Raw genomic sequence first — 23,179 nt, 5'->3', positions numbered from 1 at the left:
CACAAGCTTTACATGCACTCATCTTACCCACTCCATATGCATTACAGGCGGTACAGTAGACACTAAATTATATCACATGACATAGCCACTCACATAGTCCAGACACACCAGCCTCTAAAGGGGTGTGGGGAACATCATCTATAATCTAGAAATATGGTCCTGAGGGACACATAGGAAATGAGTATGTGTAATTGAAGGCATGAAAAGAGCACGTCCCATTAGTGAGAGCAGAGGAAGTGTCATGGCACAAATGACTGGGAGCAGGTCGCCGAGGTAACGACATTATGTTAGGAACAAAGTCTTTCAGTGCACCTGCTATTAACCATTATTATGAGCTAATCACAGAACGTGTCATTTGTTTTGAGCGCACAAATCCTCACAACTTTGATCTACAGTATGCTTTATGCTTTTATTTAAAGCAACGATTAACAACGATGTTAAAAAAGTCAGATGATGCGGAGTAGAAAAACACAGTTGTGAATGTGAGTGTTCATGTTATCAGAGGCGTTTCCTGCTAAAACACAGTTTTGGAAATATCCAGTACTACACACAGAACAATGTTATCCAACAAGTTAATCAAAAACACTGTTATCTTAAAAGTGTTCAGTGAGGTCTCTAAAAACTAGGTGAACGACTAAACAGTTAGTGCTAGTTATCCTGTTAGCCACTGTGGACAGATCTGCTCACAAATCTACTGTATAGTCGACTGTATATATTAAAATAAAATATTAAGATATGATCAAATTTTACATTCAAGTACAACATGTTATATGGCATTCGAAAGTTACTGAATCTAAAGAGGACATTATCACAAAGTTGACTGCACACCGAAGACTCTAAACTGAGGATGTAGATTTGTAAGTGACCGATGATGAAACAGCTGCATTCGACAAAAACTGACAATTTTAAATGTCTATGGCAGTTTTGTCCTCTCGTATTTGTCCGCTGCCTACTCGTCTTCGACCCTCCAGCAGAAATGACAGTACTATAACCCAGCGCTGTCCTAGCGACCTCTGTCGTGCTGAGGTTTCACACTGTCTGAAGTAGGTGGTCGTTCCTGTGGCAACGGCATCAAACTGCTCGGTCAGTAGCCACACCTCCCACAAAAGCGTCAGCGTGTTCATAACAATCATGACCGCAACCCAGAACTCCTGCCCTAACAACGTGAGCCACAGTGACAAGCTTCGACTGCCAGCAGGCATCTTGTCGTACAGGTAACTTGTTGCCGTGGCAACAAAAAGAAGGTGGGCAATCACCATGGAGAGGATGAAGAAGAGGAAGAGGCGGTGGTTACCCCGGCCGACGCAGCGGTTGAGGAAAAGGCAGTGATGGTCGTAGTCTTTGATGCACACCTCACACAGCTTGCAGTGTTTAGTGTAGTCAGGCTGAAACAGCTATGAGGAAAGGACAGGGTGTGAAGCACAGCAACATATCTATAAAAACGAATGTAACTTTTTGTACGACGTAGCCCAAGAACTAGAAAATGTGCATCTTAAACTTAACTGACAACTTTTTTCAAAACCACACAAGGGTTTTGTGTTTGATTAGCTTATCTTTCCTGCTTTCATCATTATTTTTGTTAGATACAATACATGGCTGCTTTGACATCTGAAATTTGAACAGGGGTGTATAGGAGGGGAAAACCTGTGTGTACATTTCTAGATCCAAACAGAAAAGACTGGTAACCAGATAGTTAGATACCTGGATACACAGGTAAATATGGGTGTATGCTCTGTGAATCATGACCAGTGCAAATGTCTTACCTCACAGTATGGACAGAACCTGTGAGGGCTCTGGTTGTTCTCAACCAGGTCAGCGATACAGGAGAATCGAGGATCGGCATCCGCTCTGTCCAGTGTCCCGGGGTCCTGTGTCAGAACCTTACAGAACAAACCGAGCACTAGGGAGAAGTGGACCATTGACACCTGGACCAGAGGACTGTTTGGCCACACACATTCAAAAGGTTAAGGATGAACCCTCGTCATATCAATATACAAAAATCCTGGATTACATTTGCTGTATTGTCTATATTTGGGTGCACAAGACAACTAAGAGAGCATTGGCCAAGTGACAACTTTGAATGGAAAAAAAAACATGTAGATTGTTCAAAATGCAAAGAATTCATAACTTGCTGAGTATGAACGTGTTTTGAAAATATCAGTCCAATATGCTCATTCAATTTTGATATTCACTGAGTACAATCATAGACAACAAGACAAATGACAAACCAAGCAACACTGAGATCCAAAAACATGCATGGGTGTAAGACTTAATGTGTGCTACCTCTGTTAAGGATATTAGGCATTATTTTTCCAAAGAAGCAGAGCAGGGAGTGGAACAGGCCCGCTATAAGCGTTCCCAAGTAGATCGGGTTGGGTGACCTGGAATGGACAAACTATTGTTATTACAAACACTAAAATACATTGATTTCCTGATAAACATGTCACATTCTGCAATGTTCATCACACCTTTGGTATGTGGTCATGCGGTGGTATTGTGTGAAGATGCTTCTAGCCAGCCAGGGGAAGAGCAAGCTGCAGATCAGACCCCCATAGCCTCCCAACATGGCTGCTATTAGCAGGATGGCAGCTCCACTCAGAGTTGGAAAAAACAGCGTCCAGTAGTATAAAACTGGTGAGAAGAGACAAATAAAGCAAAACACGTATACTCAACTTATAAACACACCCACACACAACACTTTTAATGATACATTTCCACTATCATCACCATTGTTATCATCATTACGTCCTTGTTTTATTGAAATGAATGATGAAAGCCATAGAGTAATATTTACCATGAGACTCTCTTGGCTTGTGGTGTATTGGCTCTTTAATGTGCCGACTCAGTAGTTTGGTGAGTTGCTGATGTCTAGAGAAAAATAGACAGTATAGCCATGTACTAATCAGCATTAGGATCCCAAGAGAAAATGGTAAAATCTGGAAAAGCAAATATACTGTATATTTTGAAGGCACAGAGGAGTGTTACAGTCCTGTGCAGTCAGTGTTTTTCCACATTTTTCTAGAGACAGCAGATTCACCTAAATGTTTTCCCCTGTTTGCAGAGATCCAGTGGTGTGAGGCCGCTGTGGCTCTTCTGATGGAGCATCCTGCATCCTGTTCTCTGCAGCAGTGTCCAGCACACCTCCACTACTCCCCTCTCTGCTGCAACGTGAAGCGCTGTCGCTCCCTGCTGGTCAACTGCATCCACAGCACATCTCTGAGACATAAACAAGAGGGTTGAGGTGCACAGCTGCTAAAAGGTGGCCACAGCTGCTGAAAGATGGTCACATCTGCGTTGAGACCTGCTTCACAAAAGCATCTTTAAGATTCCGCCGATCTTTGTCCCATTTCCAAGTGTATGAGCTCAGATTGTCTCTGGTTTGAGGGGGCTTTTGGGCCCTGGTTACATTTATGTCAATATAATGAAATACAATGCAATGCGACCACATACTGCAGCCACAAAAATGATCATAAACTTGAATCAGGACCCAACAGGCAGCTTTTACTGCAGAGCTGTTTGTAGGATTGCAGTCAATGTAACTAATTTTATACACTGACAACTCAGTGTACATAGAAACCTTAGAAAGCTTTTACTCTAGGTATTTTAATGCTGGGTTGTGTACAGGTATTAAGCTGAGGTTATTTGCTGATAATGGCTGACTACATTTTTATGTGGGTGGTTCATGAGTGTGGGACTTAATCTTGAGAACCAAAACAATGAGCTAAAAGTGACTAAAAACAGCTAGAAGGTGAGTAAAGTCAAACATTCTTGGCTGCATGGTAATTCTCAGCTGCCGCAGCAACAGTTTTCATTTGGCTCAATGTTAGCATCAAAAACATTTTTACCGCGTTACAAAACTGTAAGATAATTCCCCCGTGTGATACTGTTCGTCAACTAAAGCATATGAGTGCGTGAGAGAGTGAAGACTGTATCATACCTGGTCTCTGAGCAGATACCGGACCACCTCTGTGTTGCCTGTGGATGCAGCCAGGTGCAGGGGTGTCACCTGGTACATGTCTGTGTCTGAGAATCTGAACATCCCCGTCTCCCACAAATAGTGCACTGCAACACTGGGAGCGATAACTAACAGTTAGTGTGTGCATAATATATTTGTGTGTCACTGTGTAGTCACACAAAGAAAAAACAAAAAAAAAGACTAAGATGTGTTGTTTCCTCCACTCACATGTTGCCCCCAGTGACTGCATGATGCAGTGACGTTTTTCCCTGCAGGTCTATGAGGCGTAGATCAGCTCCATACTGCATCATTTGGTGTATGATGTAGATGTTTCCTTGCCTGAGGAGAGTAAGTAAAGTACAAACTGTTATTACACCTTGAGAGTCCAGGCACATTTGTTTAACACTACAGACCTACTGCTCACCTGCAGGCAAAATGAAAGGCTGTCTGTCCTGCATCACACGTCAGGTTAGGGTCAGCTCCATTACTAAGGAAAAGGTCGACCAGGACACGGTTACCATGGAGGGCAGCGTAGTGGAGCGGGGTGAAACCACCCCAGCCTGGATGAAGGTAAACACAAGCACATGATCACAGTAAGGTTTGAAGATACTGACCTTCAAATTTGATCTGCAGTCCCTGAGACTAACAAGATAAGTCTGACACAAATACATGGTGTGTTAGCCTGTTGATCGTTAAAACCCTCTGGAGCTTGGGTTAGGGTTCCCTTTGGCACAATGTGACTTTGTGTTGGGTTGTCACAGGATCTGTCCATCTAGATCTGTGCCAGACCATCTCACAGGAGCTGCTACAGGGTTAGGTTTCCCCTTGGTATTAGGAAAAAAATCACACCAGGAGACACTGAAGCATGATTAAGTTTAAACTTTGAACAAAATATAATGAATGAATGATACTTGTTCAGTGCTATAATATTTGCACATTTTAACTTAATCTATTCATATGATGCGGATTTCAACAGATGTGTATTACAGACACATGACAACAGGTATAACAGGTTTGTGTACTATGTTCAACTGCAGTTCTCTGGCTTTATTATGAACAAATCAGGAAATACAACCACTCACAATTACAGGCTAAATGTGCTGACACAGGAACACAGTGGCAAGTAGTGGCCTGTAGTTTCACAAATAAAATAGCAACACAGACCTAATCAAGATGTGAACTTGTTATTGCATCTTACCTTTTTGCTTGAGGACTGATCGATCACTTTGAACGAAGTGTATACACTGTTCAACATTTCCTCTCTGTATACAGTCAAATATGTCTCCGCCGCTAACGGAGCACACAGGCATCGGATGCATTGTGAGTGCACAACGGGAGCAGCCTGCTATTATTTGCACAGGCTGCAAACTGCAACGGGAACAAAATCAGCTCCTCGGACGAAGCGCTACAACATCATAAGGTAAGGCGAGAAGGGAGATCATCTTTCGTAGCAAAGTAACGGGGATCTTTCATTGTGCTAAACTGATTGAGGCAGACCACGCCCTGGACACCTCATTGGCTGGAGCTGACCACGTGACCCACGACGTCAACGCGCCAGCAAAACACGTGGTCCCTATAAATAAGATAACACCCCAAACGTTAATTAGCAGTGTTTCACGACGTAACATGGTAGTGTTATGGCCTGCAAATTACCTACACTATATTTACAGAGTATAAACACGTTTTTAGACGTAAAGACATAGTGGGAACGTAAAGTCATACATGGAAAGAAATGTGTTATTTATTATTTGAAAGAAATGCATCATTTTTAGTGATTACGTGCCTCTTATGAAACTCGCCTGTAAGATAGACAGGTAATCATACAGCGTTTGCCACACTGGCATAAGTCCAACTTTTTGGGCATGAAAGGGTAAAAATTTTCAAATGATTGAAGTGGAGGTACCGGCTGGAGTCAACATTGAGCAGGCACCGGCACAAGGAATAAACTGGCTTGAAAATGAGGAACAGTGCGCCATCGAGCTCGCCAGTGTCCAGAGAGAGGGGCTTTGACTTTCTACAGGTGGAGGTAGCTAAATGTTAATCAGTGACAACACACTATTTTTGTTCGCTTTTTTGTAATTACAAGTTTGCATACTGCTTTCAGTGTAGACGCACTGACTTTTCATATGAGGTAAAAATGTAATTAATTGCATTAATGCTGGCTTAATTCAGTTTTAGTGCCCAAATGGCCACTGAGTTAGCATGCACCATACCAGCGCACGACTAATATAGCTGCGTCATCATGCCATTGGTTACACCTGTGATTTTACTGCTAACATATCTTCAGTAAGTAAAAGGTACATGATTGACCGGTTGTTACGGTTGTACATTTACCTTAGGACAGTGTTTTTGTCTCCCATTATCTGGCTGTTGTCGGCGTATTTCTGTATCATTAAACCCCACAAGATGGCGCTGTTTAGCTAAGTTATGGTATTGCTGTGATTTTCTATGTCACCAATACAAACATTACTTTACCAGTTTCAGTGCAGTTAAACTCAATCAAACTACAATATACTGCTTATGATTGAAAGCTCAATATATGAAGCAAATATTAAGAAAAAACAAAACTCTAATCGGACCCTCCTTTTACCACTACTACTTACTATTTTTAAAATAACATCTAACACTAAAAGACTGTCAGGATGCTTTCTTGCTTCACTAAACATTTAAACACCATAACAGTAAAACAGGCCTGTATTTACAATTATTATCAGCACACAAACAACAAAATAAAATTTGTTGTAATTGTTCACCTATAAGTCAAAGGCTTCAAATTACCCACATATAAGCTGCGCCTGCTTCCTTCTTTGGTGAATCATCTGTTACAGGGATTCATAATCATGCCAGCCTTACATGACATGTCTATAAAAAGCAAAGGGACTCTTCTTTGGGCTGCAGTGGGAGGGCCCCAACCAACCAGCTAAACAAGAGTTTTTCACTTCTGCTTCTCTAAGGAAGTAAGAAGGCACATGACTTGGGCCAGCTGATGTGAGTTACTCTGCTTGTTCAAAGTTCAGTATGCTTGGTGCAGATTAGTAAGGGGCGGGTAGTTTTACAGAAGGGGTCTGCACAGTAGGCGTAAGTCATGTCTTAGCAGGTTTCTGCGTGTCTTTTCCTCCTGACATGGGAACAGAGGCAGACCACTCACTCACTGGAATAACACACCACAGATGACAGAGTCCTCCTCCAAGAAAACTCCCAGATGGCTCTTACACAACTACAGGTAAGAATATGGGGACTTAACTGTGTGTTGCATTTATTATTTTTGAAAAGTCATGAATGCATGTACCCTTGAATACATTTTCATTTTGATGACTTTATATGGAACTATAAAACACAATAGAGGTATGTGCTGCTTTTCCAGGACGGAGTGACTTTGGATGCTTTTGCACTTTCTTGCTGTCGGTCTCTCACACACACTCGTTTCACACAGAACCTACTCACATGAGGAAACATCAAAGTATTAATGAATTTCTGTGGAATGAGAACTGTCTCTCCCTGTACTTACTGTACCAGCTTTACTGAGTCTACCAGCTCTGGCTCATCAGTTTAGCAGTCTGTCTCTAAAAATGTCTGTCATTGTGCATCATGCGTGTCTCAAACCAGAGAGTGACCAAAATAATACCACTGTAATGTGGAAACAATCCTCTCGTCAAGCCTCAGTCGAACACTAACATGTCTGCTCTTCTTCTACACCTGGTGCCATGGAGAAGTGTAAAACTTACATTAGCAGCCTCCTGTGTGAAGGACAGACTAGGAAAACTACAGAGGAATAATAATGTCACAGTATCCAAAGCTTTATCAATATTAGGGGCAATATTGAGTGGACCTGAACATCCTTGGGTTTTATCAGTGTCACATTTGAAACTGGCCCCTCTGACTCCGTCAAATCAATTACCAACTGCCTAGGCAACCTGTGCTCCCTTGTTAAAAACTTTGGTGTGATATTTGACATCGCCCTAACGTTTGACCAGCAGGTCAGTGCAGTAATAAAAGCTAGCTTTTCCTAGCTCTGTATTATTGCCAAAATCAAGTCTTTTCTCTCATTCAAACACTTTGAAAAAGTCATACATGCCTTCATTTCCCCATACTTATACTAGAGAAAATCCCTGTAACCTGGGATTAGTCAATTGTCCCTATCCCTCCTCCAATTTGTTCCAAAACGCCACTGCCAGACTCCTGATGGGCACCAGGAAGAGAGACCATATTAACTCTATTTAGGCCTCTGAAGATCACTGGGTTCCAGCTCCAGTGCATTTCAGGATTGATTTCAAGACGCTACTCCTTGTTTTTAAGGTCCTATATGACCTTTTAATCCCATATTCGGCTCCCAGGTCCATCAGGTCATCTCAGCTGGGGCGCCTGGCTTTACCGCATTGTATATCTAAGTTTAGGACTGACCGAGCCTTTGCTGTTGCAACCCCTAGACTGTGGAACAACATGGCCCTCTCTATCAGATCTGCCATGTCTATTGATTCCTTTAAATACAGGCTTAAAACACATTTTTGTTCTTTCACGTTTGGATCCACTTGATGGGTATTTATTTTCTATATCTTTGACACTGTTTATTGATTTATTCTGATTTGATTGCCTTGGTATTGTGTTGTTTTTAAACATGCGCCTCAAATAAATGTGACTTGACTAATACTTGACTTGACATTTATTTGATTTTGTAAGAACAAAACATCCTGATTCTCAATCATTTGCATAGTGAACCTCAAATTGTCTTATACATTCAATTGTTTTAATGTCCAAATTTCCTGTACTTGGGACGGGACTGTTTATTTTTATCAAACTGTTGCACAATTACTGTTGCTGACTAAACACTACACTGGAGAAAAGGAAATAATATGACTAGATGGTATAAAAGAGGTAAATATAGTCCATGCAGTGGAGGGTTTGAAGCTTAAAAAGTGTTCAACATTTGCGGTTTCAGCTTTCAAAGATGGCATTTAATGGCATTATATTCTTCCAGTTACTGAAAATGGCCATCAATTATACTGTACGAATCCCTCGCAGAGGTTGATAACTAGTTCATGAGAGTGGCACATGACAGTGGTCTTTTCTTCCATCTGGTGATTTCTCAAAGTAGGTAGTGTGCTCAGCAAGTGGGGGAGGAGAGCTGAGGGTTTGGTTGGAGATTGAGGAAATATGATTAAAACATATTTTGAATATTAGGTCAACTCAGGATATCTAAAAAAAAAAGGATGGAACAGTTTGAGGATTTCTCACTTTTCACACACTCTTTGTTTCCCCCTCCAGGACCAGACTGCTAAAGGGGAGAGGATCAATAAGGAAACCGGAGAGCTGAGTGCTTCAGGGGAGCTACCTGTCTCTGTGGAGTTGAAGGAGCTGAAAGTAGAGGGCTCTTGTAGGAATCCTCAACTCCCACAAGTGCTCAGAAAACAACTAGTGGAGCTGGGAATTCACACATACTCAAGCTCTGACCACAGAACTGACCATGATCCTTTAGAGCAGAGAGAACAACATCTGGTCAAAGTCCTACCTCTCTACATACAGGTATGGACCTGCGGGACAAGAATGTGGGCCTATTTGTTTCTAATTGTTCTTTCATTTATCATTTTCAGAGATATATTTTACAGTTCATCAGTCAACCAAGGGAGTTATTTATTTTCTATTATGATTGAAGTGGAAGTTTTTCTATTGTAAAACTCTTTAAACAAATGGAGACTGTCAACTGGAGAATCATTAATGGATCATGGCAGGAGAATTTAAAGTGGGGCCACATTTCTAATTATTACCGAACATTGAAAAGGTTAAATGGATACCTCAGGGCTCCCTGATTTCAAACACTGTTCCAGACTGCTTGAATGAACAATTAAAACAACATGAGTCGGCAGTCAGATGTTTGGGCCTCAGCTGATCCCACTACTGCACTGTCTGTTGAATGAATGTGTCTCTTGGTAAAACAATACAGTTTACTGGTCTGTCACATGAAATGGAAAAGTGCTTCACATCCATAGCTTCAGGCCTCACTTTGATTAATGGAAAGACGTGGAATTTCTTACTCTCGGTGCCTCAATTGCGTCACACTTATGAAGATACCTCCCATTGTTTTTTTGCCCGTGCACACACACTCTGTGAAAATTCCTTAACTGATCTGTGTGTGTGTGTGTGTGTGTGTGTGTGTGTGTGTGTGTGTGTGTGTGTGTGTGTGTGTGTGTGTGTGTGTGTGTGTGTGTGTGTGTGTGTGTGTGTGTGTGTGTGTGTGTGTGTGTGTGTGTGTGTGTGTGTATATATAACACCATTGATCAGGCTTACAGCTGCAGACGTAATCGCTCTTTGGTTTGTGTGGGGTTCTGTGTGTGTGTGTGTGTGTGTGTGTGTGTGGGTATACGGATAAGCCTCATGACCAGAGATTTGACCAGAACTCAGGGCTTCACTTAAGAATAGCAAACTCAGTGAAATGCGATATCCTCTTATGGAACTGAAAAGAGCATATAGTACGCACTGCCCTCCATTATTTATACTGTAGCGCATTAGCAAAAGCACTTGAGATCCAACTATAATGTGTTAATGTTGCTTCACTGAATATCATAATGTACAGATACAACATAAAGTGGGTAAAGTCCTAAAACCTCTTATCAGTTTAATAATAAATTCTACTTTAATAAAGGTTATATTTTCCCTTAATACTCCCAGTGATATAGGTAAATGGGGTGAGCAAAAACACCTCCGTATAACTCAAACTTGTCAGTATGTGTATAGTTTTTCAACATCGGTGTCAACATCTGTATTAAACCTTTCAGAACAGTTGTTTTATTGCTCTTCAGTATCTCTGTAAAATGGACATTCTCCCCTCTGATCCCAGGTCTGTGAGGATGGTGCCAGACTTGAAGACTTGGACGTAAAGGGGCTTGCAGCGCTCACCGCTGACACTGTGATCCATAACATCCACAAAAGACTGGCAGAAAGGCCTGCAGGTACAAACAACCACTCATATCAGCATGTACTGCAGTTATTTCCAGGTATAGGGACTTTCTATCTCATCTGTCTACTTCTGCTTTTTCAGTGTACTGTGGGTTTTTTTCCACTAAATTGTTTCATGTTGTAAATGTCACTTCTACCATTTTATCAAAAATGGAAATCCAAAGCACATGAAGTGTGTTCACAGGAAAGGGGAAACACCTCATACACAGTTCATTTCTTGACGCTGGGATGCTTCAAGAGGCTGATTTTCTGTCAGTTGTCTCTCTCCTGTCTTGCTCTGTATGTTTGTGCAAAAGAGTTTTTTTTATAGAATGCAGCAAGAGTCTTACTAAGTTTTTAGGGAAATAGATACTTCTGGGGTTGTTTTTGATGAAGCGCTGGTATGGGTGGACGTTTGATAAGGTGTTAAATGGTGCGTGAAGTAGATATTTCATACTACTTAAATAAACAAAGGTGTGACTTTTCTTTCTCAAATGTAGGCTCAGCAGGTCTTTTTATGTACACACTACTGTCATATTAAAATAATTTAACAGTTTGACAGCTGTTGTGTAGCCCAAAAATTTGTAGCTGCCAAAAATAGAAATGAAACCCTTTATGAGAACACATTGTTACCCACAAGCTTTTCAGATATGCATGTCGCTCTCTATTTGAGTACTTGACTGACTTATGGAGTTAGATTTCAATGATTTCTGCAGCAGTAGATGGTGAAGAGAAGCAGCTATAGTATTTAGCAGTCTTGCTGTATATTTTGTCTTTGTGTATGACCCTTAGTCTTCAGGGGTCATGGCTCAGTAAACGTTAAGTCCTTTGTGTTTTCAGAGGCGGCTCGTGAAGAGGTGGTGCTGTTCTTTCAGAGGCTGGACGAGGACACAAAATGTGAAGTAGGAGAAAGTCCAGGATGGCTGCTGTTAAAGTCCCTTTTACTGCTGACAGCTGACAACTCAGTGAGTGATAATTAACAGTTAGTTTTAAAATGAAGTGAATTTTCAGAGTTAAACTGAAAGTGCTACACTTTGAGCTGATCAATGCTGTTTAGTTGACAACCTTTCTATACAGTATTTGATGAGAGTCATTTATGGGGTAATTGCCCTTTATTTATGTTAAGTCATTGACTGGCATTGGACGGTGAACTAGATGGTATACACCATATTGATAAATCCACACATACCTTCAAAATGCATCAGAATTCCCAAAACTGGGACAATATGGGTTATTGTTATTATTAGTACCATACCTGTAAATATCTTCTGAAAATAGACTTTTTTCCTACATTTCACTTTAAATTGTCATCTTTTGTGTGTGTGTGTGTGTGTGTGTGTGTGTGTGTGTGTGCGCGTGCGCGTGTGTGTTTGTAGGATATATGCTCCTATATAAACCCAGGGCTCCCTGCTGCTTTGGTGAAATGTCTGTACCTGCTAGTCTGCCTTCCAGCTAAAAAGGAGAACACGGCGATAGAAGAGACCTTTCAGGAGCCACTAACACAGGTCAGTTGAAGCAATAGCCTCAGTTTACTCTTTACTCTTTTCATCATGTTGTCTATGCTCTGTGCTGCTTTTATTCTTTTCCATTATGTTTTGGTTTCACCTTCCATTTCTTCCCCCTGCTCTTTTCCAGGTTCTCCTTCAGCTCTGTAGGCAGCCAGTCAATGCGGAGCGAATGGTGGAAACCCAGGAACTGCAGTGTCTCATCATTGGCCTCACATCACTATGGGATCAGACTAGCGCTTCCTGGAGGCACCAGGCCTCTCGCGTCCTCAAGGCAATTTCTGCCGTAGCAACAAGCAACACCGTCCCGAGCTTGCTAGGTGAGGTAACTCAAATCTATTGAGACAAGTCACATTTCTGTTAAGCTCATAGTCGTTTAATGGTTCTTCTTTCTGTATTAGATTCTATTCCACCAATGACACTGAACACATAAGGACAAATCAGAAAAACAGAAACAGGCTGCACACAAAGTGAATAATTAGATTTTGTTTGGGAAGTTATTTGTGCTGCCAGATATTTTTATTCCTGTAATGAGTTGATTATACAGTGACACATGACCGCACAGCCCAACAACAGACGCACTGCAAGAATGTTTCACATGATGTGTCCATCAGCACAGATGAGTCCCTCAAATAAACTTGTACACAAGTTTACTTTTATTTGTTTCGGACATCATTATCTGCATTTTCCTGCAGGATATTTTGCTCACATGACAATAGCTCTTTGCTGTATCGTTCACATTGAATATATCGTTGTTCTTTAGCGGTCATTTCTTGAACTGAAAACTGGGTCAACTGTGTGTTGACTGTGCTCTATGACCTCACTTAACAATAACACTTCCTTTCCCGCATTAGGCAAGAACTGTGTGCGTATCTGCATCCAGAACCTGCTGCACATCAGTGCTGACGTCTCAGGACCGCTACTAGCTGAGGTGGCTGTGGCTGTGTTTAGCTTCATTAGAGACACCTATTCCCTGAATGCAGCCCTCTTCATTGAGTTTGACACCAACAACGGCTACCAGGCCCTTAAGAACATCCTAAAACGGTGAGATAAAAGGACATGAACTGACAAAGAATGAAACAACTATGTGATTTTAGGATTAGTAGTAAATAGGTCATCCTAGAAAAGACGTCAAAATAATTCACGTGTAATTTTCTGCTCTTAGATTCAGTACCGGGAAAAATCTTAATTTCGCTCTGCTCTTCATTTAACTTACCCTTTTTTTCTTGTCTCATATCATTATACCGTCATAAGCTGTGAGGAGGGTGTGTCCATGGATCAGTTTCAGCCCGTGGAGGAGTTGCTGGCTCTCATTGCGTCTTTCACCCTGCTGGGAAAAACTGAACTGAAAGTGGCTCTTTGTGTGACCAACCCCCAGCCTCCAAGCTTTAAGTTTGATCCACCACTCACCAAAGGTAGGTCAAGTATTCAACAAAAGTTCTGCATTGTTATTCTCTGGGCACCACTCCCTAATTAACTCTAATGGCTGATTGTATCATGAGGATAAAGTCGGAACAATCCCCTCTAAATGCATACTCCAAACTATCTAATTATTATCACTTGCATAGCTCAGCAAAGGTAGGCGTGAGGGAGGGGGGTCGCCCCCAAATGACCACACTATTCATAACTCCTTTGCACTTTTGCCCTGATATAACCCATCCAAATTGCACCACCCACTTTCCCTGATTCACCACATACCCTGGCTTCCTACTCCCCCACCGCTACCCTGCTGCAGTGCACAACACCCCTCAGGTTAACGGGAAGCTGAGGTGATTATGTCTGGGATGATGAAGTGGAGGCTTCCCCTCTAACTCTGTTAGGATGCCCCACATCCTTTCAACACTGGCCTACAGCAACTAGCCATCTATCATAGATGCACACACACCTCCATCCAACACTCATAAATAGAGTGTCCATAATAAACACACACATACCCATTCAAACATACACACAGACACACACAATCAGGACACATCAATCAAATCGAGGAGTAGATCTCTTTTCAGCAGAGTGTTCAGGGACTGCTTTGTGTTTATCTGATTTTATTCTGATGCAATTTTGATTAAATGTGAAAATGAATCCTATTACTAACCAGGTATATATTTATTTACAACAAACACAAGTGTGTTTTGGCTCCCAAATCTAAGACCTTTTCTTAATATTTTGACAGTACACCAAACAAACCCTATCAAGGCAGATTATCTTACTTTTTCTTTTGCTTTCATGCATGTTATGTTGTTTGTTCAATCCGTCTATGTATTTATAACTCAATTGGCTTCTGGGATTCAGCATGTGCTGTGTGTTAAAAGGTTGTTTGTGATTTATTGAGTTTCCTTTTTCTATGAAATTGACTGACTGACCTTGCCATAGTAAAATCAGATAAATCGAGCATTACATTCAAAACATCTTTTAGCTAAATTGACCTCAGGCTGATAGTGTTTTGCAGAACTGTCTGTGACAGACTAGTACCAGGATACGTTCTCTCCCACTTCAAAAAGTTAAGATAATCAAATATGCAGACTGTATTCTTTTCAATCCGACTTGTTTCAATGGGCTGAAACCTCCTTTAACAGGTTAAGTATACTCAGATTTCTTTTTGTCATCGTCTTATGTTCCTTTGTCTCCAGGCTTAGCAGTAAAGAACCTGCAGGCCTTCCACCTGCTTCAGGCCTCCTTGCTGCGTTCCCAGGATTCTCTGCTGTGCTGCCAGCTTCTTCGAACCCTGCAGACAATATGGGAGAGGGATCCAGCCAATTTCTTCCTCTTGGAGTGGACTGTCCAGTCGGTGGCTCAGGTGGCTGCCTGTGTGTTGCGTAAACCAGCACCTGTCCAAAAACTATTCTTTACGCTTCTAGAGATGGTACAACTTCTAATGTGTACAGTAAACTCTCTGTGCTTGTTTGGTCTTTGATACAACATGCATACAAGGTCTGATTAAATGCTGGGTTTTCCCTACAGGTGGTATTTAAATTGAACTACATCCCCCATGAGACCTTGCGTGCACTGCTTAATGTGCTGAAGCAGATTTGGGCTGGGACACTGGCTGGAGGGGTGGCGGGGACAGAGTTTGGAGTGGTGGCTCTTAAGTGTTTTCACAGGTGAGCAGTGCGAGTTGGTAAGATATTACTCACTCATGTTCAGGATACTGCCGCTTTGTCCTGAATCAATCCTCTGATATTAGTCGGAATTTGTTGTTCTCCTGTCAGCTGACACTCATAAAGCTAGTTTAAATGGGAAATAGCCAAAAACATAACCTTCTCCCATTGGTACTGCAACAGCCTGGTTAGTCTGATCATTAAGACAAATACACACAGGAAAGGTAAGACAGGATGGAGTTGTCAAGTTTAGGTATAAATACAGCGTATTTCTATTTGAACTAGTAAAGCGCATACCTCTGCCAAGGCCAAACAATCCTACACTTCCTCCTACACTACACACAGATTATTATCTGGATCTAGATTATTATCTGGATTTGCACCAAACTGTACAAAGTCATAGATCTCAACACAATTATTATATTAATATTAATATGTTTTTTTCACATCAAGATCCATACAGTATTTCCTGAGAAATTGCAGTGCTTTGTTTGTACCCATTTTTTCCTCGATGTATGCTGAATAGAATCTATCTTCTGTTCTCTGTAGGATGACTGTGCACAGTGGTATGCTGGCTGAGGTGTTGAGTGACTGGGGTCTTCTGGAGCTGCTGCTTGGGGAACTTCGGAGGAGAGCTAAGATTCTCAGGAAGGCTGGAGTTGTTTCTTCCTCTGAAATAAGTATGAACCAACATATTTATTTCTTCAGCTTCTGATGTAATCACGATTGTGCAGAGAGGGATTGTTTGCAGAACAGCATGTCATTACAGCGAACCTGAGCAGCAAACTCAGTCCTGATTCAGTGCATTTTTACATTTAATGCATGTGGACATTTGTCCTTGACCTGCAGGTGTGACTCAGCAGCCACATTTCACATTCAAAACCACTTGTCACCTTCTATGTTTACTGTGTAATTTGCTCTAATTTGTACTTGTGCTCTTTAGATCCCCAGGACCTGCAATGTGTAGAAGAAAGTGAGAGGCTGCTCACTACCTGTATGCTTCAAGTTGTGTCAACTCTTACTTTGCGTTCGATAAAGAACACAGGTATACACATTCACTTCTTTTCATGTCCATTTTTTTTTGTTAAATTCCCTACTCTGTCACCATTTTGTGTTTACTTTTACATATTTAAGGCTAATTTTGTGTGTATACTCCAGTTTCAGTGCGAGACCTTGGTATGGTTCCCTACATAAAGATCTTCTTGGATAAGGATCAGTATCGAGGTCCCACTCTGAGCATTTTGGAGCAGCTAGCTGAGATTAACCCCGAGGAGTTCATGAGTACAGCCATAGGAGCCCTCTGCTCCTCAACACAGCAGGAGCTTGGGTTGAAGTGGGACCTTTTGCAGGTACTTGTGTGTGTGTGTGTGTGTGTGTGTGTGTGTGCATTTTTCATTCACACACAGTCATTGACAACACCAAACACATTTCCAGATATATAGTGATCTCAGCTGAATTGAGAATGTAGTCTCCACTCTACATCAAATCATAACAAATTGTAATGCACTTAAAACATAATAAGCTAGTGAATTTATTTTCTTAGCATGTGGGACCCCGATTACATTATAGACAAATGCAGATTGATTTGCTAAAACAGGTTTAGCTGTTAACTCTGGACCAATTCGATTAGGCCAGCAGCCTTGTGCTGTGGCACTATGAAGATTGCAACCTCTATCAGATCAGTGAATGGGACAGAGATGTGATTAAGCCTAACTAAATTACACACCTACTGTATGTGTCCGTTTTTATAGATGGGAGCAAGAGGAGCACTTACTTGCAGATATCGTGTGTATTCAATGTGTGTGAGTGTTTGAGAGTGCTTGTTTGTGCATGCATGAATTGGCGTGTGCGTGTGCACGCGCTTTGTGCTAACATGGTTAAAGCAAGTGGCAATCAGATTGGGTACAACCTGGGTTGGCAAGTGTTGAGAGCCATTGTGATTACTCCAGTTTCAGTTAATCACATTTCCCTCTGCGTTCTGTCTCACACATTACCTACCTGATGGATTAGCTCTTTAAATTGAATAAACCTAATTTGATTTTGTTCACCTCCAAAAACTAGTTACCAGAAATGATTTATGATATATCTATATGTTTCATCTATTTTTCATGACATTGTTTTAATTGACGAGGGAGATGCTTTTAAAAGCTGAGACTTTGAGCTAAGCTTAGTGTCTATCAAAATGCATTCTTTCTATAGTATTTTAAACAGAATCTGCTTTGTCACATGTATGATTATGTTTAAGTGTATTTGGTGATCCCACATATTAACTGTCCAAATCGTCTATCTGGCTCGTCCCTTCTGTGTTTCAGTCTGTGCTGAAGGTGCTGGAGAGCCCCAACAGCTGGGAAGCCTTCAGGAGAGCAGGAGGCTTCACAGGACTACTGTCTCTGGTGATCGACATGGAGGGAGCTCTGTCTGACCCTCCACAGGGAGAAGTTTGGAAGTCGTTGGGACATCAACAGCTGCTGGACCTCCTGCTCCTTACTCTTCACATCCTGGCCTTGGCTGTGCATCTTCACACAGTAAATGCACACCATTTTGAGACTGGTGGCTTTTACGAAAGGCTGGCAGAGGCTCTGCTCCAGCTGGGCTGCTTCCACGCTGAAAGTCCTGAGAAAGAGAGGTGGAATGGAGAGGAAACCTCCTGTCCCAAGGCTGCAGGGGACAGCCAGTCTCCTGGAAAGAGCTTCCACCAGTTTGTTGAGTTAGCAGAGGCCTCTGAAACTCCCTCCTCTCCCTCCACCACACCGCAGCCCAGTCTGCCTGTCACTCTTCGGACATGTATAAGGCTGCTGTCCTATCTCGACCAGTTCGCCACTGGGGCCTACTCTCCTCAGGAGTTAAACTTGGGACTTGAGCCTGATGATGTGTATGATGTAGATAAAGAGAAACAAAATGGACCAGCAGGGCATGAAGGAGTGCATTCAGGGTCCCCTCCTGTCCATTTGGGATCAAGCCCAGTGTCAGTTGTGGACACACAGGGAAGATCAAGAAGCACAGCATCCACTATTTCTATGGTCTGCACAGAGTCTCATTACAGGTGGATATTTCTAACCATTTGGAGGTTGTTGAAGACTCCTATAATGTGGTTTTTCTCTACATTCAAATTTAAATATAAGGAGGGTCTATATGTTATCTTTAAGTATCAACCCATATTTTTCTTTGTTTTGTGCTTTTGGCTTGGCCCACAGTAGGTTCACCTGCGATCATATTATTCTTCATCCAGGAGCAATCCGAATTATAATGACTCTCCTTCCAGCAGTGTTTACTCCCAAAGACTCACAGGTACCTCTCTTGACTGAACATGTTACAGTCCCTAATGTTACATACTATTTTAAACATGGTAGGACTCCAGTATGAGACAAATTTCTTTCCATCTTTCCCAGCTGTCCATGGAGGTCCAGTTCTCCCTGGCACACCATGTCCAGGCCATGGTCAAAGCTGAGCGAAACCGCCAGATAATGTGTGAGGGGGGGCTGGTCTCCACACTCCTGGCCCACTGTCAGAGCATGTTGCTGTCTCCAGACCACCCGTTACATCTACCAATTACACGGATCTTGGAAAAGCTCTCCTCCCAGGCCATCACACATCCAGACTTCAGGTCAGACACATGCATTTATATAGTGCAATGCATATGAAGAAATATTTTAATTTGTTTGCATTTAAAATCTTTTCTCAATATTTATGCAAACAAGATTCTGTATCTGAGCTGTCCTTTTTATTTCTCAGAAAGTTCCTGTGTTTAGGAAACCCTCTTATGTGCTTGGTAGACAAAACGGCAACAAAACCACAGCCAGCTCCTGTATCAAATGGTATATATTTGTTTTGTGACAATGACTATTCTTATGTTGTTTCCTGCATGCTTTTTTTTACTGAATCCACTTGATGTTTAATTTTGTCTTTCATACCCAAAAATAAAGCAGATCGCTAATTTGATTTTGGTATTATCTAAATCAGGTCATAGTACAGAGGCAGATCCCTCATCGGAATCTAAAGTGAAGACACTGAAGAGGACCTTCAGTTTGTTGCAGTCCACAACTTGCAGTGAATCCTCTGTTGGCTCTGCAGTCCCTGCCCATCAGATTATCAGTCTGGTGTCCATGACATCACCGCGCACATTCAGACCACACCGGGTCTCCTCCTCACCTGCTTTTGTAGAGTTTGACATGAGTGAGAGCGGATATGGGTGAGTCCCTGTTTTTGTGGTTCTCTGTGTAGTCCTGCAGTCCCAGTTAGAGTAGAGATACAACTTATTGTTGCAGCACCAAGTAACAGTAAAGAATAAAAAAATGGATGTATATAATAGTGAAAAAAGATGCTTTAGCTTATCAACAGAGTATTATTGTACATGTAATGTAAGAACATCAGTTATTCACTAATTTACTGGCATGTGACGGTACGCTTCTCAGCTGCCTTTTCCTGCCCTCTCTGGCTACGGTGAAAGGAGTGACTGCTGATTCAATCTCAACAGGTGGAATTGGAAAAGGTTAGTGATGAATCTAAATGTTTGATAATGAATGTGTTAATAAATTTGAATAAATGTCTAATCATCTCCCTTTCATGTTTTAGACTGCAGGGGATTTCCCCCCACAGCTGGTCTCTCGTTTTCCTGCTGGTTCCAGATCAACAGATTCAGTTCAGCCTGTGACTCCCACCCAATCCGTCTGTTGTCAGTGGTTCGCCACATGTCTCGGACTGAACAACAGTACATCTGTCTGTCAATCTCCTTCTCAGCCTATGACGGCTGCCTGGTCATCTCCACAGAGGAGGAGGCATTAGCATACCTGGGTAAGAGCAATAACAGTTTGGTCAGTATTTGCTCTTGATTAACTTTACATAACAGTTATTGATTGTCAAGAATTTAAAGGAACTTGTTCAGCTTTCTAGCTAATCTTATCATCTGTCAGCTCTTTCTTACCAGCTGTGTTTAAAGTGGTCCGGCAGAATACTTACATGATTAGTTTATACCGCATACTGATTGACTGATTGTGTTTCTCCATGTCTGTTTTAACAGATATGATGGAGCCAGAAGTTTCTACTCCCACTTCTCTGCCTACATCACTGAGGCTCCGTTGCTCCAGCATGCTGGTCCCAGGTCAGTGGCACCACCTGGCTGTGGTGATGGCCAAAGACGTGAAGAAGAGCTGCGTGACCTCAGCCTACTTCAACGGCAAGGCACTGGGGACCGGAAAGGTATGACAAGAGGAGAGAGACTGATGATTAAACTGATTCCAGGTCTAACATGGCATTTAGATATCAATGTATCATAGACACTTTCATAAATGGAAAAAATCATGCCTGTGCATTTTCTGTTAGATGAGGTACATTCAGCCATTCCCTGGTCAGTATGTCTCCATGGACCCCACAGCTGTGATTGACGTGTATGGACTGATAGGAACGCCAGCTCTCTGGAAGGAGCACGCTGCTCTAGTGTGGCGAGTGGGTCCTTCTTACCTGTTTGAAGAGGCTTTGAGTCCTGAGGCAGTGGGTGTCATATACACAAAAGGCACTGCATACCAAGGCAACTTCCAGGCTCTGCGCAACATAGGTGAGTCACAAGATCTTGTGCAGGAATTTCCCAGGATTTCGACAGAATGTCTTTTGTCTACCTCCAGTAGGTCACACTGGATAAGAGACTTTCATGCACACTGAATCTGAATCTGTTGCGTTTTTTTCAGAAACATGTGACCCTAGAATAAGATAACATTTCTCTTTAGATTCTTAATGAATGTAAATTTGATCAGAGATTTTTTTTAAATCTTTTTTTTCTTTCACCCATGCAATGGCATGCAGGAAATTATGTTGCCATGGTGCTCATTGCATGCATGATCGATTCTCTCTGTAAAACAGATAATGTGCTTCGATATAGAAGCACAGTATATACTGCAGAACAACTCCAACAACTTAATACTTTAACAGCTCATGGGAAGGAATACATATTGACATATATAAATATTTTCTAATTAATAAAATTAATTACATGGTTATAGTGACAGGTTAGACCTTGTTTAGCCTAAATTCTAGTTCACCAACTATGTTTTCTCGCCTCTCTGTTTGTGTCCAGGCCATAATCCAGATTCTGAGGCGCTCCCTCTCAGGATGGTTCCTGAGGAGAGGATCTCATTTGGCATCAACCCAGCAATTTCTACCTTAACAACAGTTGTGCAGATCAGAGAGGATTACAATGAGGTGGACTGCAGACTGATTGCTAAAGAGGTAAGGTTGCACCTTGAAACTATGTGTTTGTTGTTTTTACACAGAGTAGCAATCATTGTTTCTAATTACAGATGGGCATAACATCTCGGGATCAGTCCACTCCTGTGTTCCTTGCTCGAAACATCAGCCAACACCTGAGTGGTACATCTCGCACCATAGGAGCAGCGCTGGTTGGACATTTTGGTAAATGAAGTACTGTTTTCAAAAGTTTATTTCTGCTTTAGTAGATTCTTGCAGGCACTTTTACTAAGATCACAGCCTCTTCCTTCTAGGTGTGCGTACATTCACTCCCAGCAGTGCATCCCATGGTTTCCTGTATGTTGGTGGGCCTGCAGTTGTTCTCAGTTTAGCTGCAATGGCTCCAGATGATAGCTCTTTGTATGCAGCTGTTAAAGTTCTTCTTTCTGTGCTGGAGACCAACTCTGCCATGCAGCAGGAAATGAACCGCATCAACGGATACAAGGTCGGTTGGATCATGTTTGAAATCATTGGAGTAGCTACACATTACCTGTAAACAACCATCAAAATCTATTACCTTACTGTGGCCTGTTCTTGTGTGTAATATGCTCTCCCTGTAGCTGCTAGCTTTCCTGCTGAAGATGAAGAGAAGTCTGGTCACCTACAGAACTCTTCAGTTGGTTCTGCATCTCTCAAGTTCAGTGGAGCTGAGCTCTGGATCTGGTTGCCTACAGAACATACCTGCTTTTCAAGATCTGCTGTGTGACCTGGAGGTGAGCATCCAAAACATTCAGTGCATGCAGAGAATGGATAATAAATAACCAGTATTAATTTGGAAAGTTTTTAATTGCATCTGGAAGCTAATTGTTACAATTTTGTTGCTCTATCATTGTACTGTGTTTTCAGGTGTGGCAGAACACATCAGATAATCTGGACCTTTCAGTTCTGAACCACATTGCTGAAATCTTGAAATGCTCGAGGTAATTTCCACAGCTATCAGCGTGCGACCACACCACTATGTTGTAGCTTTAATCTAATTTGCTATTAATTTACATGACCAACAGGTTGCGTAACACAATAAAGAGGCTCTTGTTCAGGACTGACGACAAACTTTATCGGCTGTTCTGTCAACATCTGCAGCAGCCAGGCATCAATATCACAGAAATGTGACAGAAATAGTCGAGGGAATGTTGAACAGAATCAGTCACAGAGGCTGAAGAGAAGAGCATGACTGAACATGTGCATGGATTGCTGAATTAGATTATCTGTCTGTGGGAACAGATTGGGATTGATATTGGTGCTCTGTCTGTTTTTTCTCTCTGTGTCCTCAACAGTGACAGCAGGAATGCAGAGGTCATGCACACTGTAGGTCTGCTACCAAAGCTGCTATTCGAGCTTTCGGATCCTGCTGTGACCTTTCGGAAGGTTAAGATAATTTCCTGCGTCATCACATCTCTCCTGAAAGCTCACTTCACCCCTCTGGACATGAGCAGGTATTGGGAATACACTCTGTGTGT

General features: G+C 41.9%; 2 protein-coding genes across 5 annotated transcripts in view; one reads left to right on the top strand and one right to left on the bottom strand.

The window, feature by feature from the left end:
* Positions 1-390: 390 nt before the first annotated feature.
* si:ch211-223a10.1 (putative ZDHHC-type palmitoyltransferase 6) lies at positions 391-6,745 on the bottom strand. Of its 2 annotated transcripts, none has more exons than XM_056395239.1 (10): positions 6,290-6,745; positions 4,380-4,515; positions 4,184-4,294; positions 3,938-4,070; positions 3,038-3,216; positions 2,795-2,868; positions 2,469-2,631; positions 2,299-2,381; positions 1,764-1,954; positions 391-1,394 (listed from the first exon to the last, which is right to left on the bottom strand). In XM_056395239.1, exons 3-10 carry the CDS (start codon positions 4,264-4,266, stop codon positions 906-908), a joined length of 1,395 nt encoding a protein of 464 aa, XP_056251214.1. In that variant the 5' UTR covers positions 4,267-4,294; positions 4,380-4,515; positions 6,290-6,745; the 3' UTR covers positions 391-905. The 2 variants fall into 2 exon arrangements, with proteins under 2 accessions (XP_056251214.1, XP_056251213.1); XM_056395238.1 differs by lacking the exon at positions 6,290-6,745 and adding an exon at positions 5,154-5,440.
* The window catches only part of wdfy4 (WDFY family member 4), a 40,509-nt gene continuing 23,202 nt past the window's right edge, over positions 5,873-23,179 (top strand). Inside the window, exons 1-29 of one of the 3 annotated variants that reach the window (XM_056395234.1) lie at positions 5,873-5,981; positions 7,089-7,178; positions 9,218-9,475; positions 10,788-10,899; positions 11,726-11,850; positions 12,262-12,390; positions 12,521-12,710; positions 13,245-13,434; positions 13,645-13,805; positions 15,018-15,250; positions 15,349-15,488; positions 16,035-16,165; positions 16,429-16,530; positions 16,644-16,834; positions 17,798-18,528; positions 18,680-18,773; positions 18,875-19,089; positions 19,218-19,300; positions 19,446-19,674; positions 19,898-19,974; positions 20,058-20,276; positions 20,503-20,681; positions 20,805-21,036; positions 21,553-21,704; positions 21,776-21,887; positions 21,977-22,167; positions 22,283-22,435; positions 22,569-22,642; positions 22,997-23,155. In XM_056395234.1, coding sequence (XP_056251209.1) covers positions 7,158-7,178; positions 9,218-9,475; positions 10,788-10,899; positions 11,726-11,850; positions 12,262-12,390; positions 12,521-12,710; positions 13,245-13,434; positions 13,645-13,805; positions 15,018-15,250; positions 15,349-15,488; positions 16,035-16,165; positions 16,429-16,530; positions 16,644-16,834; positions 17,798-18,528; positions 18,680-18,773; positions 18,875-19,089; positions 19,218-19,300; positions 19,446-19,674; positions 19,898-19,974; positions 20,058-20,276; positions 20,503-20,681; positions 20,805-21,036; positions 21,553-21,704; positions 21,776-21,887; positions 21,977-22,167; positions 22,283-22,435; positions 22,569-22,642; positions 22,997-23,155 — 4,883 coding nt within the window. In that variant the 5' untranslated portion in view covers positions 5,873-5,981; positions 7,089-7,157. Of the gene's footprint in view, positions 5,982-6,930; positions 7,179-9,217; positions 9,476-10,787; positions 10,900-11,725; positions 11,851-12,261; positions 12,391-12,520; positions 12,711-13,244; positions 13,435-13,644; positions 13,806-15,017; positions 15,251-15,348; positions 15,489-16,034; positions 16,166-16,428; positions 16,531-16,643; positions 16,835-17,797; positions 18,529-18,679; positions 18,774-18,874; positions 19,090-19,217; positions 19,301-19,445; positions 19,675-19,897; positions 19,975-20,057; positions 20,277-20,502; positions 20,682-20,804; positions 21,037-21,552; positions 21,705-21,775; positions 21,888-21,976; positions 22,168-22,282; positions 22,436-22,568; positions 22,643-22,996; positions 23,156-23,179 lie in introns of those variants that run through there. The other 2 variants (XM_056395236.1, XM_056395237.1) reach the window with 2 other exon arrangements.

The sequence above is a fragment of the Seriola aureovittata genome, chromosome 14 (genome assembly GCF_021018895.1).
Source record: "Seriola aureovittata isolate HTS-2021-v1 ecotype China chromosome 14, ASM2101889v1, whole genome shotgun sequence".
Taxonomy (NCBI): Eukaryota; Metazoa; Chordata; class Actinopteri; order Carangiformes; family Carangidae; genus Seriola; species Seriola aureovittata.
The sequence above is the reverse complement of the archived record's forward strand: the minus strand, read 5'-3'. Positions and strand labels throughout refer to the sequence as shown.

Excerpts from the sequence above, each read along its gene's own strand:
- si:ch211-223a10.1 (XM_056395238.1), bottom strand. The coding sequence starts at position 5,274 with ATGCATCCGATGCCTGTGTGCTCCGTTAGCGGCGGAGACATATTTGAC. Across the intron at positions 4,295-4,379 it reads GCCTTTCATTTTGCCTGCAG|GCAAGGAAACATCTACATCA; the intron begins GTGAGCAGTAGG and ends TACTCTCCTCAG. Across the intron at positions 1,955-2,298 it reads CTTTGGAAAAATAATGCCTA|GTGTGTGGCCAAACAGTCCT; the intron begins ATATCCTTAACA and ends AACCTTTTGAAT.